General features: G+C 39.4%; 1 protein-coding gene across 4 annotated transcripts in view; it reads left to right on the forward strand.

Annotated features, from left to right (window-relative positions):
* Positions 1-18,859, forward strand: part of FMN1 (formin 1) — a 380,104-nt gene that overhangs the window by 254,936 nt on the left and 106,309 nt on the right. For all 4 annotated transcript variants that reach the window (XM_074327933.2, XM_074327935.2, XM_074327934.2 and 1 more), the window contains one exon: positions 4,353-4,473. In XM_074327933.2, the coding sequence (XP_074184034.2) occupies positions 4,353-4,473 (121 nt within the window). The remainder of the gene's footprint in view (positions 1-4,352; positions 4,474-18,859) is intronic.

The raw sequence follows: 18,859 nt of genomic DNA on the forward strand, positions 1-18,859 counted from the left end.
GTGTCGTATAATATTTGGTCATTTAGACATGAAGCTCGTGCTCTTCTTTGATTCCTCTCTGTCCTTCAACTACATTGTCTCTCATGTTCTTCCCTGTTTCCCCAGCTCATTCAGGCTTTAAGGTAGCTCATCTAGGGAATTTCAGTTCCTTCCCATCTGGCCTCCCCACCTCTACTCATTCCCATTTTAGTCCATCCCACACCCTGTGGCCCGATTACCTTTTATAGATCTGCTCATTTCACATCACTTGTTTACTCAAAAATGAAATGGCTCCCCATTTTCAAGTGAATTAAGACCCTATCCAATTTAATTCCAGTCTTTTACAACCATACTTTTATTAGTTTCCCTCTACACATACTCTATGATTCAACTCAAGACTTGATGCTTTCCAAACACACCCTGTGCTTACTGATGTGTTTTTCGCATCTAACATTCTCCCTAAATGGAACTATTCTTGTCCTTAGCCTTTTTAAAATTTCTCTTTTTTCATATAATACTCTCTTAATATAATAAAAGACCTTTTGGGGGGGAAAAAAACTCCAAAAAAATGAATGAATGAATGAATGAATGAATGAATGAATGAATGAGCAAGCAAGCACGCCACCTAATATGTACGTAATGAGCTCTTCAGAATCAACAAGAAAAGCTCAACTTGTCCCTTCTCATTTAAAAAAAAAGTGGCAAAATGAATCAAAGATATAAATCGCCAACTAGATATATAGAATTAGCAATGTAAATTGATCAAACCTTTCTCAGGCCTATCACGCACGGTAGGCTGAGTTATTCTCTACTTAAGATCTTAAGGTCAGATGAGACCTATATCTAGTCTGTCCCAGACTCACCAAACTATGTCTCCTCTAAAGAGCACCTTGAAAGAAATTCACGTAAAGATGTCATGTGTTTGTCAAGCTGTTTGCACAAGCTGTGCCTACGTACAGGGATACCTTGTTCTAATTCATGCAGATGTGTGCTATATGGGCTAGCAAGACTTTTACCTCTTTGTATCAAAAGCCCTAGAAATATGTATAATCTTTCTAGAGAGTTTTATCCTAAGGGAAAAAAATTAGGACATGTATCACTATTTTATTTAAAATAATTTATAATAGCAAAATATTGCAAAAATTTTGGTAGATGTCCCAAGATAGAAACTAAGGTCAAACCGTGTTTCTCCGAAAATAAGACCAGGTCTTATATTAATTTTTGCTCCAAAACATGCATTATGGCTTATGTTCAGGGGATGTCATCCTGAAAAATCATGCTAGAGCTTATTTTCCAGTTAGGTCTTATTTTCGGAGAAACACAGTAGAGTCATAAAATGGAATAATACGTTGCCATGGAAAGTATATAGGAGGACATTTAGTGGCATTGGGAAATACTTTTGATCTGCTTTTAAATTACAGACGTGTTTCAAATAATATATAGTATAATCTCAAATATGTAAAGCATAAATTCACACAAACGCACAGAAAAACCTGGAAGGATATATATTAACATGTTTGATTATGTCTGGGTGGTAGGATTGTAAGAGATTTTTTCAATTACTAAACATAATAAACACATATCAATTTGGTAAAAGGGAAAAAAAGATATATAATAAAAAATAGAGCAATCTTTCATGGCCCTTCTTCCATGAAGGCTTTGCTCACCTCCTCCTGCTTTATTCCTTTGAAGGCTGGGAACACTGTGCTTGAACAACTCTCTCACAGTAGGTTTTATTCTGCCTTGTCTATAGATATCGATGAGCAATTTCCTATCATCCTGGCATTGCTCCCTGAGGTCCAGAATGCACTGCTGTCTCTTTTTTAGTGTCTGTAATGTAGGTGCCTGATAAATCCTTGCTGAGTGGCATCTACTATAAATATCAACAAGAATGTAGTAAGTGGCATCTGTAAAGAAGTAGTTGTGAAGAGGTGAAAGCTATTTTCTGGTGGAATGGGGCAGGCCTGTTGCAGTTCAGGCAGTGTGTACGTACCTGAAGTTCTGACAGCAGGTACTGATGAGGCAGAAGAATTACTCTCAGAAGAATCTTGAGAAGTGACATTTCCAATCCAAGGTTCTAAACGCATGGTAAATCCATGATTTACCTCAGAGTGTCTGCCTTAACCAAGTCAGATGCATTGTGTAGGAAGGCTGCGATTTGCCTATGATATACGTCTCTCATTGAAAAGAACTGAACCCTGTGGAATCAACTTTGCAGAGGAAAAATGTTACCATTAGAATAGTTTCAAACTTGGAAATGGCCCCATTTAGGAAAAGTAAGAAGTCAACATTTGTGTGGTGCTCTCCCAGTTTTCACTGTACAAAATGCATTTCACTCAACAAGAGTGTAGAATTATGTGATTTATTAAACTACCCCCTCCCTCTAGGAGCATAAGTGATGATTTTTGTGGTTAGTGGTGATGAGCAATTAGCTGAAGAAAGGTGGCTCCAGCTCCAAGTTTCTTTCCACTTATGCCAGGTTTTGGGTCCAAGTCTAGGTCTGTGAAGTTCAAAGAAACTCATCTAGAGCCATGTCTCTTGAATGCGAATTATACAACTTGCACAAGAGCTACTACCAGGCTGATTTGCTCAGCAGCATTTTCTCTTTTTCTACATTGAAAAAAAAAAAAAAAATGAAGCCAGTGCTGAGTCTGATAAAAAGTTTTGGACATTAGATATTATTCATGAGTTCTCCCAGTGTAGATTACCATGGAGTTTTGTGGCAAGTGTGTTACATGTTGTTCCATCTTGGCCCTCAGACCAGGGCACTGTTTTCATTGTTTTTAAAGTGGTGAAATAAGTATAGAAAAATGAGAAAAGGTGCCTTGATTACATAAAATGTTGTTGTGATCTAATGAGGAAAACTACCTTCTCCTAGCATCCCAAGTGAAGTTTAAAGTCTTAAAGGAAGAGGAAGGGTCCAGGGAATCACTGAAACCACAAGAAAATATGATGATAGGTTAGATGTCTCCTGCTAAAGGTACAGACTTCCCAGAGCAGTGTTTTAAAACCTCTCTGTAAGGCTGCTGGACAAAGTTTATTGATATGCCAGAGATAATATTTTATACTGAGAATAAGATGCAGTTTCTGCCTTCGCAGTGTTTATAGTTTAGTGGGAAAGACATACAAGCTAACATGGCAATTTGTAACTTAATGTTGATAAGTGCAGTGATCATAGTAAATACGAGGGGCTCTTGGAAACACCCAGGAGTTGGTTGCTGGGACGTAGGGGAAGTCTTTGAGGAAGTGATATCTATTCTGAGACTTGAAGGATGAGTATGAACAAGGAGATGTGAGGACATTCTGGGGAAAGGTTGGAAAGGGACAGTTTTGTATAAAAGTTGCACTGCATCCCGTTCTATTATTTTATGAAAGTTTGGGGGAAGGAATGAGAGATGGGGGAAGAGAGAAATAAGGCTGGACATGTAGACAGAGGCTGGATCATAAAGTGCCTTGTAAAGCAGTTTCAGAGTTTGGAACTAGTCCTAATGGCAGGAGGAAAGATGGAATGTGAAGGAAAGCTGGCAGAGCAGGCTATGTGGAGAGACCTGAAGACTGTCTGAGATATGCAAGATACAGAGCTTATATTAAACAACTCAGGGAGAAAGCAAGCTGGAATGGAAAAGAAATTTGAGGCTCATCTTATCTTTCTATGTGTCTGAAGGTTTTGTCCCTCAAGGTGTTTCTCAGCTCAGATACTCTATTAGGTATAGTTCTGGAGCTTGTCAAAAACTATACCCAATCGTGCCTCAGTAAATATCTGCTAAGGCTAGCCAAACAACATTTGGAAAATGTTTACAAATATGTGTGCAGAATTCAGTCTCACACACACACATGTACACACATGCGCATGCACGTGCGCACACTCACACTCACACACACATACACACACGCTTTAAGCTTCAGGGGAAGGTAGGTAAAGGCGTAAGGGAGATTAATTGTTTCGTCCATTACAGTGCCGCCTTATCCAGCACCTTCCATCTCACACCCATTGACGATGAGTTATCTAATCTAATTGCTACCATGTGAAACTCAAACAAGGACTTTAAATTTAAGTACTTTCATGTGTTCCTCCTATGCCCTTTTGCATGGAAGTAGAATGTCCAAGATCAGGACATAGCTGACAATTTTCCCTTTGATTCATGAGGCAGAATAGGACCTTACCCAGGCCATCACCAATCTAAATGCCAGTAAGACCAAAATGACATTGTGAAAGACAGGGAAGCACTTCAAAGTAACCAGTCCAAGTTTAGGAATGGCAGAGGGGCATCGCTATGACTCTTCATCAAACCTCCAACACAAGATTCTTTGGAATTTCAACCGCAAGGGACAGTTGAGAAGTATAACGTACTTTTGTTTACCTTATCTTTTAGGAAGCAGGAACAGAAAAGAGCGTTTTCCCCCTGCCTGAACCACAAGATTTCTTTCTGGCTTCCCAAGTCAAGTTTGAAGACCTCATAAAAGACTTGAGAAAATTGAAGAGGCAACTAGAAGGTAACAGGAACTGTTCTATTATTATAATAGCTAAAAAAAAAAAAATACCTTTTTTTAATGACTGAAGAGGATTATTTATGTGTGGCTCATGGGATGAAATTGGTGCAGAGTTCAGTTGTGGTACTCTGCAGCCCTCATGAAACTTTCCATGTCTGAGCATTTTTTGGAGGCACTGTATTTACATATCCCTCTCTTTTGCTAGCTTTAATTAGTGCTTGTATCTACATCTTGTTATAGTTACATTTTCCAACGTATAATAGATATAATTTTAATAACAGCAACCTTTTATCGAATGCTTACTATTGTGTCGTGATTCTTAAAACAACCCTATACTAACTCCATTTTACAGATGAGAAAAGTGAGGTTTAGAGAGGTTGTATTCTCACACCACACCAGTGAGAGGTGGATTTACTGAGCTCTAATCAGGTCTATCTGATTAGGACTCATGTATTTTCTTAACTAGTTTTATTCTCTCTCTCTCTCTCTCTCTCTCTCTCTCTCTCTCTCTCTCTCTCTCTCACACACACACACACACACACGTGCATGCTCGCATCCCTATATATTTGGTTTATCTCTGAGTCTAATAATGATGGCAAGACCCATAGTAAACCTTCTATTCCAGTTTAATTTACATTTCTAATTATACAAAACAAAATGCCGAAAGCCCTTTTTGGCTGTTTCAAAAGGTGAAAATATGTCTCTCTTGGGCAGGAATTTTCCTTTGGCATTTCTAGAGTCTTGTGTTTTCACTGTGGAGACATCTCCTTGTCCAAGAATATAAATACTTGCGTTGGAGCTTGTATAACTCCAATTGAAGAGCTCTACGGAGGATTTAGGGAGCGTGTTAATGTGGAAATGGGGCCCAGAGTGCCAGAGGGAGAGCTTGAGGAAATGAAGAGCTTGAACCAGGAATATTTTTACACTAAGACATAAAATAAACATTTTAAAAATGTTTATTGTGAAAGAGTGCTCAGAAACCTAAGTCTTAGACAGAGAACAGTTTGGAAATGGAAGTAAAGTGGGAAAGATCTGCTCCTAGTGGCAGGAAAAGCCATTTATTTTTACTTTGGGCATAAAACTTGCTTAAATAAGGATAGTGGTTACAAGTGAATATTTTTACCTTGTAAATTATTTTTAAAGGAACATGTGGATTTTTCCCCCTCCTGTTGATGTGGTTGAGAGCATGAATTCAACCAAATGAATGCTTTGTCTAGGAATGTGATATGTGAATTTACGGTTATTCTTTTCCCTTTCCTAAAAAAAAAAAAAAGACAGTTTTATCCTTGTCTAGCAGGAGCTTGATTCTTATTGTAATAAAGCAGAGTAAGCCTTCATGTAGCAGTTTTTTCTGCCCCTCTCCAGTGGCAGAATTAGGGCTCAGACCAGTCCTCCCAATGGCTGCAAGGTGAGCAGTGGCAGCAGACACCCATGTTCGTTCACACCGTGGTTATCCCTGAATTCCCATCTCCTCATCTCTTGGCCTTTGTAAACCCTTGGCCTTGCCGTCTCGTGTAGCTTTTTGAGCAGAAACCTGATCTATGTTTGATCTTTCCTCTTCTCCTTCCTTCCTTCCAGGGGCTTCCTCTGTCAGGCATCCTGGCTCGGCCACCTCCCTTTGGCGTGCCTGTGTTTGATGATAAACAAGAAAGGGATGAGACGAGTGATAGGAGGACAGAGGACAACCAGGGGTCCCCCAGAGCTTCCCACTTTGATATACCTTATTTTCTCTAAGGAGATCCTAGGAGTCATTCCAGATCTCTCAGTACTCAACCTACACTTTCCTCAGTCAAGTTTAAGGAAATGTCAGATCTTCTGAAGGAAAACTGACTCTCCCCCCCGTTATTTTTTCTTCTTTGTATTGGACTTCACCAAAAGACACGAAGTACCATAAAAGCAAATGAGGGGACTGGAACACACCCACACACATTGAATATTTAAACAAAAAATGCACTGCTAATCTTTAGGGATGCCAGTGTTTTTAACACATGAAAGGTACCTAGTAAATATTTAAAGAAAATACAGACCATTGGTTCTCTAATGAATTTCTTTTTCTTCTAAATACCATCTGGCAAGATGGCCAGAGTCGTGGCGGTCCGTTTCATCTCACATTCCCATTCAGGTTTCACCTCCTTTTCCATAAGGCCTTGGTGTGAGCCTAGATTGAATGTTTAATTGAAGAGGACATAATTTTCACACATACAGCAAAGATTTGATGAGGCTTTGAGGTTTATTGTAGCCATTAAAATGTCGTGGCTGCTGGCAAAACCCCAGAAAATGTCTAAAGCTAAACCAGATGTGATTAGCAAATTTCAAGAAGTCTCAGGCCCCAGTTCTCCCAGCAAGCAACGCCCTTTAGAAGAAAATTATTTGGAGTAGCATGAACCACGCCTTAAAAAATACAATGTTCATTAAACTGTGGTTGTTGGTTGTATGAATGTCACTGATATGAGTAGAGGTTGTCAATAAGCATCTTTCCTAAGGACAAGAACTTTGAATAGCACTTTTACGTGGGCAAACACAGCAAGGATAATAGCACCAACTACAGTTTGTTGTGTGATTATCATCTATGAGGTGCTTGACGTGTATTGTTTCTTTTCATCCTTACAATGACGCTATGAAGCAGATGTTATTACTGCTCTGTCACAAGAGGAGAAAACTGATCTTTATGGTACTCACGTACCTTGCCAAGTTACTTCACAGGTGATGACCTAGCCACATTTTGAAACTAGGTATGACTCTCAGCCATGGGCTCATGACATACCCTGCCTGTAGCCAGAAGTCCCCGTATCATGTCACAGATCAAAATAGAAAGATATGTAGTCAAGGTATAAAGCCTCATGAGATACAAATGACAGAAAGAAAGTCACTGAATGTGGGTGCATGAGTGCAAGTGTATACACACACACACACACACACACACACACACACACACACACTCCTAGAACGACGTATATACACCCTCAGATCAGAGAGAGACAGGAGAGAACTTATTTGGATTGGGGGTAGGGAAGAGGAGGATATTAGGAGAGATGTGTTGTAAAAGTGAGTAGACACAGTGTTGCATAAACCTAAGACCCCAGGCTTTGGAATCAGACATGTATTTTCTACTGCTTTGGTGAAAGCAGGATCTTGTTGAGTGATGTAACTGTAGAAACTATTCATTTTCCGACCTGTGAAATGAGACGATTATAGCACCTATGTCATAGGAGATAATGAATGCACGGTCCCTTAATAAGGAAAGCTTTAGTAAAGCTCATTAGGAATATATACCTTTTCTAATGCACACTTAGTAGAATCAGGCCCATATTGTCGAGAGGCCAATTCGCTGGGCTTGTGGAGAATCTAATTCCCAGGGCACTCATGCTGTCTTCTGTACATCGTGGAAACAGAATGAGTTCTTGGTGCTTGGGAATGTGTTCCATATTTTGTTTACTGTTTTACATCCCTAGATGAGGTGATAATTTTGATTTCCCTAATACTGTGATATTGTCACTAATAGTTGGAGGAAAAGCCAGCAAGCAGTAGGAATAATTTCTCTCTTTCTTATCCCTCAACCGTGTTTACTGGCCAAAATTCTGAAGGTATACTTATGAACCCACATGTGGCAAGCAGAAAAAACGGCTCCCAAAGATATCTAAACCCTAATCCCTGGAATCAGTGAGTACGTTGCCTTACATGACAAAAAGGGACTTTGCCTACGTGAAAACAGGGAGATTATCCTGGACTAGCCAAGTGGTCCTACTCTAATCCCATGAATCTTTGAAAATAAATCTTTAAAAGCTGTGAACTTTCCTTGTCTGTGGGAGCTAGTGCAGTACAATGATCAGAGAGATGCTTTAGAAATGGAAGAAGTGGGCAATGAACCGAGGAGTGTGGGAAGCCTCGAAAACTGGAAAAGACAAGGAATAGCTTCTCCCGAGAGCCTCCAGAAGGGAAGACAGACCTGTCACCACTTTGATTTCAGCCCAGTGAGACCCATGTCAGACTTCCATAGGTAATATATTTGTGTTGTTGTAAGCCACTTAAGTCTGTGATAATTTGTTATGTAAGACTAGGAAACAAACACACCATGCAATGTATCCTTTCTGATTGTGCCAGTTCATACCAGACACACACACACACCACTGCTGAGGCCATAAATGTAGGATTTTCCAAGTATTACAGTCACCAGGATTTCTCACCTTAAAACTTGAAATGTTATCATTTTTTCCTTTCACTGAATACTATTATGTTGCAGAACATGCATTCTGGGAAATGTAGTTTAAGAAGTGATGTTTATATTACTATCAAATTTTTAATATAAAGACACAATTGGTTAAGTCATCATTACTAGATGACCTTACCAGGAGGAGCTGTGATGAATAATTACGGTCTTTGCCCTTTAGTATCGCTCTTAATATCATCTGGCTACACTGTCCTTACTGTTTGTTACCCATGCAAACAAACAGAGTGGTCAAATCCTCTCTGGTGTCTTGATGCCTGAAAGGCAAAACGAATAACATTAGTATTATTTCAAATTACTCTAATGTCACCACCCACAAATCCACATTTGTTTGACATGATCCTGTGATAGTATTTTATTATGAAAAATTCATTCTGGCTATGAAAGTAGGAAGGTTAATTCATTTTTTTGTTGAAAAATGAGACAGGAACTCTTCAAATAGGTGTTGAGAAGTCAACTTATTCTGAAAAGTTTAAGAATAAAAATAAAGTGCCCATATTAGCTAACAATAGTTACTTAGTATCCCCTGTCATTGAGGGTGGGCTATTTAATCAGCTAGTTACATACTAAATCTTGCCTTGAAAATGATGCATTATTAGCCCTGTTGTTATACATATAAATTGGGAAAATATAATTAGTAGTTAACCCTCAGTATAAGACATTCAAACTTGTTTGAGAAGGTTGGCCAAGATGCAAGTTTGTGTGTGTTTTAAGATAATTCTGATGATGTCCTCTTCTCTAAATATTTAAGACTATATATTTGAACATGCCCTTTCTTATGTACCATTTAGAAATATTTGGGAACATACACTTACGCAGTTTTGGAAAGACAGGAGTCTCTGTTGACTTTTTTTGATATCTGTTACCACCCTAGGAATATTTATCCAATAAATGTTTATCCTAAAATGTTAACTCCTTAAGGCTTCTCTAAATGAGATGCTGTGTGAAACCCATAGTCCAGGCATTCAATAAATGTTAAAATCTTCATTCGAAGTTTGAATAGTAATAATATTTCTAAACTAACTTCGCATTGAAGTATATCAATTACATCTTTAGGTGTTTTCAGTCCTGATGTCCTTATTGTAATGGAGTGACCAGTCGCCCAGAACCATCCAGATGAACCTCTGTTTTGTACATTACTCGTACTGGAACATTCTGTTCAAAATCTAAATGACAGGAGGATGTAAATTCATACGTACATGAAAAGTAATAGTTCAAGAAAGAGCGGTTTTTTGTTGTAGGTTTTTTGGGTTTTTTGGTTTTTTTTTTGATAGATTTTTTAAACTGTAGTCAACTTGTCTTCCAAATGAAGATGGCAGATTGAATCCATGTGTCTCCGCTCCCTTCTAAAGGCCCACCAAAAAAATCAACACATGTTATTTAGAGGCATACAATCAATACCAACATAATCAGCTAAAAGAGGAGGAATTAGGGAGGGAAACAGACAGACACCTACACATGTAAAAACAGGAAGTGAGAACATGGTTACGTGGTAGTTTCTCATGACCCTTGACAGAGACTGGTGTAGTAGTAATAGTTTGACTATTTGGATATCTATAGGAAATTTTTACAATTAAAACTAGGTTAAAAACATTAGTTATAGTCAACTCTCAATTATAGGTAGGTAGATTAGTGAGGTTAAGGATTAGCCATAGTTTTTAAAAAGATAATAAAACATTATCTTAATATTAATCACTGTGAGTCAGCTATACTATTTACATGGTGGAAAACCTTTCCTATTTGAAACTACATAGTAAGCAATAGACTACCTGTTGTTTCTCCTGAAAGGTGGAAACAGTCCTCTCCTTGCCATTTAGCTCACTAAAGTGTCTGGGCAAATACATTGCTGAGATCACATTAGGGAGGTGCTGAAAGGGGAGTTGTGGGGGGCGGGGTTTGAGACTGAGCACTGATGGCATCGGAAAGGGATGCTGCCTGATGGAGAGTTGGTGTCCCCAGCGGTGGAGGAAGGGCAGGAAGACTAGTTAGCAGAACTTCATCTTACCCTTGGCTGCTTTCTGTTGTTTTTTTTCATTTTGATTTGGGTTTATGTGTGGTGTTCTGCCTTCATCCTATTACAGCAGTTCATTAAGACTTGACTGTGAGAAAGGAGGAGAAATGCTAATAACTGGTGTAACTGATATGCTGATGGATTTTCAAGTTTGTGACATCGAGGGTAGGGGGGAAGGACCTTGTCCCAGCTCCACTGTCCAGATCTTTAGTGCAAGTTCGCCTCCCCACCATCCTCTGACTCTGTCCTGCAGCCATGTTGGCTCCCCCTCAGCCAGTAAACTCTGTATCTGTCCACTACTTGGATGAAAGTACGGCCTTTGGTGGGCTAAGTCAGTCAGTACTGTTGAACCCAAAACAGAATTTAAGAAAAGTGATTGCTGGGGTGGCCAGTTAACTCAGTTGGTTAGAGTGTGGTGCTAATAACACCAAGGTTGCCAGTTCAATCCCTGCATGGGCCACTGTGAGCTGTGCCCACCTTACAAAAAGAAAAGTGATTGTCGATTGATACTATCTCAGGAAGCAAAGGAAATGATTTAAAGAAAGTCCGTAATGGCTGTTCCTTTGTATTTGTAATAGACAATCAGGGGCCTACCAAGCAGTGGGGGTAGGGGTACAGGGCTGCAGTGGCTCATTCTGCCCCCAGTACATGCAACGTGGGGATGCACTTAGGGTTTGCCAGATTTATCACATAAAATACAGGAGGCCCAGTTAAATCTGAATTTCAGATAAACAAGACTTTTTGACCGTAACTATGTCTTAAATATTGCACGGGACACAACTTACACTAAAAAAAATTATTCCTTGTTTATCTCAAATTCAAATTGAACTTGGTGTCCTGTCTTTTATCTGGCATGTCTGTAGAGAATTTAAAAGCATTAATAAAAATCTACTAAAAGTTGCTTCACTTTTTATTACCATTATGCATTGGCAATTCTAAACAAACTCAGGGATAAAATCCTCCTCCCTGCAAGGGTGGACAGTGGACATGGGTGCAGTAAATATACTCAAAGGCTCAGCGCGTGTCCATTTCCACCATCACTAGTAACAATAGTTACCATTTAATGAGCACTTACTAAATACCAGCACATTTGCCTACATCATTTCTCTTTGTTAGCACTACTTCACAATAAGTATCACCCGCATTTTCCTAGCAAGGAAGTTGAAGCAACTTTGCCACCAATGACAAAGCTGGCTTTGAAGCACATTTACCTGATCACAAAGCTTGTACTGTTTCCACTGTGTCATGCACTATTGTTTTTCTGTTTATAGGCCCACCCCTCAAGGACTAACTATATGACCTAGAATGATAAAGCTTGAAGAATAAGCCCCACTTAATTCTCTAGTTCGTCTTTTAAAGGGGCTGCAGATAATTGGATTGAATTTAGGCACTTTTTTCACTCTACCCATAACCACTCAACTAATGTTGTAATCTCTGTCTACCTGTGACCTGCCTGTCAATCTCTTTTGGGTTCTCCAACCCACTCATTCTCTTCCTCTCTCTCCGACAGGTACGTACCCTATGTTATATCCCTTCATGACCCAAAGCATAAGCAAACTGGTTTGACATGGTTAGTCAGAGAAATAGCAGACTATTCCTGGGCCACTTCAAGGCAATCCGCATGGTTTTGATTCCTTTGTTATCTCCTCCGTCTGTGCAAGTTACGTGTAATGGGATTCTGACATAAATGAGAAGTTATGGGAACCTTCCAGGACTTGTCAAGTCACACAGCAGAGCAGACTCTTGCTTCTTATGCTCGGGGCCAGCCCTGACTTGCAGGATTAGTGACTTCTACTACCTAGCATTATCCCATGGCTTCCCTCCATGAGAATATGTATTCTTCAAGAGAGAAAGAGAAAAACTAGATCTCGTCATGAGAGTGACTATTGTCTTTATTACTCATTTGAGCATGGTCCATAAGCAGTGTGGCTCTAGTAAGGGGGGAAAAAGACTTTGGAAAACTTTGGGAGAACTTCTGAGAAAAGATGGCCAATTGAACACTCATTTGGATTGAACGCTTGTGTGGGATTTCAGTTCCTCTTGAAAATTACTAAAACAGTGACAGAGAGTTCTTTGGAAGCATACACACAAGAACACAGAATGAGAGAGAAACACATAACCACAACATTTCTGAAGCTCAAAAGGTAAATAGACAAGTGATAAATGAATTGGCCAAATAAGAAAGCTGAGTTCTACTCCAGAAGTGGAGAGAAATGAGATGCAATCCAATTTTTACCACAGGATTCATGCATACCACAAATTCACACATAAATTCACACATATACATACATAAACTTTCATGTATATTCATATGTAAATAAATCAATGAAATCAAGAAAATTTCCCAAAATGATGGACACAAGCTCCTAATTTAAAAAGTCCCAGAGAGATTCTAGCACAATAGAATAAAACAGAACCATACCATTATTAGAGTATTCCAGAATACTTAGCACAAAAAGAAAAGTTCAAATACTTCTAAAAGGGGAGAGGGCAGGGGTGAGATGTAGAAACACATTACACACAGAGAATCAGGAAGCAGCATGGCTTCAGACTTTTCAATGGCAGCGTTAGAAGCTAGAAATGGATCAGAATTCTGAAAGAAAATTATTCCCATTCCAGAATTTATATCCACTAAATTATTGATCAAATATGAGGGCAGAATAAAAATGTTTTCCAACATGTTAAGTTCCCACAAAACTTACCTCCCATGTACCCATTCTCAGGATGCCCCTGGAGAATGTGCTTTGCCACAAAACAGGAAGACAAAGGTGACAAGAAATAAAAACATCTGGTGGATAAGGGAGGTGAAGGGATGCTCCAGGATAGACAGAGAGCCTGGGATGATAGCCAGGCACGAAGAACAAACATTCCAGATTAGATTAGGTCAAAAGAATCATGGAGAAGTTTCTTGAGGAATATGCAATCTGATGTATCCGAATGTTTTGACAAGATCTCGACAACTAGTAACAAGTTTGGATTTCATTTAGTGACAAGTACATAGAAAGCAGAACAAATTATTAATAGGAAAAAAATCGTTCATTCTGACTGTGAGGGAGTTTGGGGGAAAATGTTTGGGAAAGGTGAATTAATCCGAATTTACACATATCAGCTGGGACTGGGAGTTGTTTTTGCAAAGTCATAAAAATGTCAACACTGAGTATTCGTCTAAGTCAGGGACGGGCTCTACCGGGAGGGGGCTCGTGTGCGGTGGGGGGAGATCGGGGACTGCTCTTCGCAGAGTGCAAAGAGTTCATTTGTTCTTCTCTGTGCACATATAACTTTAATAAATATTAGAAAATAACAGCAAACCGAAGCATTTGTAAGTGATAGCTTAGTTACGTTTCAGCAGTGAAGGCGGGTATGTGGACGGGTACTGGGACTTAGGAGATGCAGTTTAAAAATTCACTTCTGCCTCTCACTAACCCCGTGATAAGCCGTGCAACTCTGACAAATCACTTTACCTCTGTGAGCCTCGGCTGAAAGAATGGAGCTATCACCCTACCCCCTGCCTCGCTCAGAGGGACATTGGAAGGGTCAGAGGAGCAGTGTATGAGGAAGTACTTGGGGAGGTGTGGGAGGGATTAACTTAAATTCACTCAGAGCCATGCAGTTTGCTCCTGCATATTGTCGTGTCCTAGAAGGGCGAGGGGAAATTGATCCGTGAGGACAAGCCTGGCTAATTTATCACCTTTTAGGAAGCTCCAGAAGACATGCCTTGAATGATTATTGACCGTGCCTAATTTATTAGCTCTTTCCTCCTTCGCAGTCCGTTTGTCCACTGCAGCAGTGTGCAAAGCCTGAACTCTGGTGCGGACTGAATACATTAGCCAGAGTCCTGACTGCGTTGCCATGGTGTTAAAAATATTTAGTTTTGCAAGCAAAGTTTTAGAAATGATAAAAGAAAAACTTTGATATGATTTATTTTTGTAAAACGATTTCAACAAAACAGACAGAAGGAACTGGGGTAAGAATTTCAGAAAGGCAGTGGGTGTAAAATGTTGATTAGCATGGTGACTTCTGATGCAAAGCATTCAATTAAGTGCAGCATGGTGGGGAAAGGTCACACATTTCCCAAATGGAATGCCTTCAAAGACAAGCTGTACAGAAAAAAGAGAGGATACGGAAACTGAAACCTGATTCACCCGTTTAATTAATGGAAGAAGTTTGTGTTTTCCTTTGAAGCCCTGATTGTGACATCGCTAGGTGGGAAGGATGAGTTATGTTGTCCCGGTTTCCTCCTCTCAGTTTTCACTTTATTTCTACCCTTTATTTATAGATCAACACAGTAAATAGAATTTATTTTTTGTGTTTTTTTTTTCCTTTGACAAGAGACATAAAATATTGAAATAAAAGCTATGATCATGGAAAAATCTGAGTCACAAGTCCTGAATTCGAATTTGTGCTTCACAAGCTGTGTAACACGTGGCCAAGTTTCATCCCCTCCATCTCCGTATCCCTGTGTGAAAAGGAGGGTGTCCCTGCCGCTTCACTGGTCGTTTGAGAGGATTAACTGGGATCCTCTCATAAAACAACTCCCTTTGCAGAGTATAAGAGGAAAACACTCATCTTTGATTCCCTCTGTGCCCTCGTAGCCGACATCCAGTCCATGAGCAAACCCTGTGGCCTCTTCCTTCAGAACATGCCTTGAATCAGTTTATTGCTCTCCGTATCCACACTACATTTCTAGGCCAAAGCACCACCTTCCCTCACCTGGGCCATAGCGACAGATACCTAACAGGTTTCCCTGGTTCCACTCTAGTCCTCCCTTTAATCCAATCTCCATACATCGGATAGATCAGGCCACTTCGTTGTTTCATATTCATTATCCTTGGGGGAAAAATCCAACTTCAAAACTTGCAGCCATGACTTACAAGTTTCTACACAATTTGCTGTCTCATCTCGTGGCAGCCCACCCCCTCCAGTCTCACAGGCCGTCTTTGTGTTGTGTCCCAATGAGTTTGTTTCTGTTTTAGGACGTTTGCAGCAGCTATTCCCTCTGCCTAGAGTGTCCTTCTAGACACCCCCATGTCTTGGGCCTCCCCTGATCACCCAAACTACAGCAGCCATTTTGAATAGTCACTCTGTATTACAGCCCACAGTTTTGATATTGTTATCATTTTCTGTCTATTTATTTGTAAATTTTCTCCCTTTCCTTCTTCAGGAAGGCAGAACTCTAATGACCTTTCTAATGCTTATGTCTACTGTGTTGGTCGGTATCTGCCACCATTATTTGTTGAGCAGGAGAATGAATGAGTAAATGAATAAATAGTAGAAAAGACTCAGCTTACTTCAATAATTGCTGACCTTGCTATTAGAAAGAAATTTTTATTTCCTTATGGGCAAAACGAGCATAAATGAGTAGAAGTCTTAGGAAGACAGATTTTAAAGCTGTCCAAACGGAAAACTGAGGACCTCGAGGGGTAATGGGTGCCTCAATACTTCTGCTTGGAAGACTGTTCAATGGGTGGTATATATGGTACCATCAGGAGTAGTTGTGCTAGATAATTTTGAAAGTACATTCCAACTCTGAGTTTCTAAGATGATGATTATTGATGTGCTATTTCACGGCATTCTACAATTCTCCTTATTCAGTAAGGATTATTAGGTTCATCCCTAGACTTAGATAATTAGAACCACTAAAAAAATCCCTGGAATTCTGGCCGTTTAACAGGATATAAAAGTCAACTGTAAAATTATATCAGGTTTTCTTTTTCTAAATGGTTCTCAAGGATCTGCTTTAGAATTAATTCATGCCTCAAAAATTCTAGTGTTGATACCATCTAAAAGTAATTTTTATAGAGTAGGATTCTTACCCAATATGGTTGGTTAATGGAAAAAAGTTGGCCCAAATCAGGAATCATAGAATATGATACTTGCATCCCTTAAGCTTTTATTTAAAACAAGTTAAATATATCATTTGTGTGGTTTTTGATGCAGACTTGAGGCCCTTTGTTGAATTACAGATGTGTTGAATGGAGTTTTGTGGGTCTTCCCTACATATTCTATCCCCATAACAGATCACCTATGGTTTCCCTTTTGTATTTTTAAAGTGAAGTCGTGGCTCTTGCAAATATCACCACAGAATCTTTGTAGATATTTATAATTATTCTCAATCTTTTACATCTGTCTTGCCCTCACCTTTTTTTTTAAATGAACTTTTTTTTTATTTTCACGTGGAATAATTTTAGATTTACAGAGAAGTTGCAAAGATAGTATAGAAAGTTTGTATATAGCCCTTATCCAGCTTCCCCATTGTTAACATCTTACATTGTTGTGATAAATTCATCAAAACTAAGAAACTGGCATACATTTCTATTAACTAAACTCACTAGTGTTTATTTGGATTTCACCAATGTTTTCATTAATGTCCTGTTTTTGTTCCAGGACCCAACCCTGAGAATCACATTGCACTGAGTTGCCATGTCTCCCCAGTCTCCAATAGTTTCTCACATCTGTATTTAACCGCAGTATTTTAGTCTCTTCCACTTAAATTTATAAATGTAGTACTTTTCCATAGTCACATTGCTACAGTTTACCATTGACTGATTAAATTATGAAATTGCAATAAAGAGAAAAATTGACATAAACAGGTTTGGAAACTACACAACTGTTCTTGATAAGGATGCTACTCAACTATAGGAAGAATTGCTCAGGGAAACCAGAGAGTCTCCTTCCAGCTGCAAACTTTCAGCGTGCTGTGGGAATTGGGTAGGAGAAATGGAAAGCAGCACGCATTTGGCAAGTTCATTGGCAAGAGTGTCTTTTGCATTTCCCACTCAAAAAAAGAAAAAGGTATTAATGTGGTTATAATGGTGATACCTTATTTGTGTACAGAGCTTCATCTTTTACAGTGGAGAAAACAGGTCGCCAAGATAGGAAGTCATACAGCTGGGATCACCCAGCCAGGCATAGAACGTGGGTGTTTTGATTACCAAATCTACGTTACCATAAATTTGTGTCAGGTCAAAACATTTTCTTCACAGAAATAGATTTGTGGGTGGTTTTGTGAATATCAAAATATTTTCTTACCCAAGTAAATTGTGTATCGTAGACCTTATGGAGGATTCACAATTCACAAATGGATTCTTTTTGTCAGACGCACAAGTGAGTCAAGTTAGAAGGACACCTCTTGAGTGTCTGCAAAGGGGATTGGAGTTTTTGCCAGTGTTTTTATTCCCCCCAGATTTGGCCACAACATGGCTCTTAGATGGATATAGGTTGTGGACCATGACTACCTTTTAGGTACCCATGGAAAGATCAGTGACCTACCTGGGAAAAAGCAGCCCTGGTTCAGGTCTCCTCTGTGCCATGTAATAACCTAGTCTCCCCCTACCCTCCCTGGCCTTCTGCTTCCCCATTTAAAATGGAGGGGTCCCAGTGGTGGTACTTGGTGATTTTTGGTATCCATTGCCTTGTTCCTTACCGTTTGCAAAGCACTTTCATAGAACTTCCCTGTAGGTGGTTAGAGTAGGAAGCAGGACAGCACAAGGCCAGCGGGTGTGACATCCTGAGTTCAGATTATGACCCAGCCACTTAGTATCTGTTTGACTTGACTCATCTCACCTAAAAATAGGGATAATGGCAAGACTGAGCTCATAGGATTCTTGTGATGAGTAAAATGAGGCACATAAAGCAGGCTGAGGTCTGAGATACCGTTGGCCATTACGAGCTATTTGTTTTCGATCATACAGGTTGAGGACTTGATATAGCTTTCAGGGAATGATTGAGTACAGAGATAAAAGGCTGTAGGTACAACTCACGGGCGCCGTGAGATAAGTAACTTTCTCTGTGCCGTAGCTCACAGAAAGACGAACGCCCAGGGAAAATCTAGAATGACCAATGTACTGCAATGAGCTCATTTGACTGGGTTTTTAAACTGTTTTTTCTTGACTGTTTTGATGGCCTTTAAAAACACCATCAAATCTCCAGGTATCAAAAAAAAAAAAAAAAAATCTCCCAAATACAAGGAGGACCTTGTTTGACCTTTTCAATCAGTTCACTTGTTCAGCAAATATTTATTCAAAGCACAAAGTTAGCTGCTAATTTTAAATGAACTCACCAAAATATCAAGTCATTTGTAAACACATTTTAAGAGCAAGTGTTACCTTCATTTTCTGAGGGAGAAATTTATTCCTACTTTCTCTTCTGATTTC

Source organism: Rhinolophus sinicus, chromosome 3 (genome assembly GCF_057876585.1).
Source record: "Rhinolophus sinicus isolate RSI-liver-muscle chromosome 3, RSI-T2T, whole genome shotgun sequence".
NCBI classification, from domain to species: Eukaryota; Metazoa; Chordata; class Mammalia; order Chiroptera; family Rhinolophidae; genus Rhinolophus; species Rhinolophus sinicus.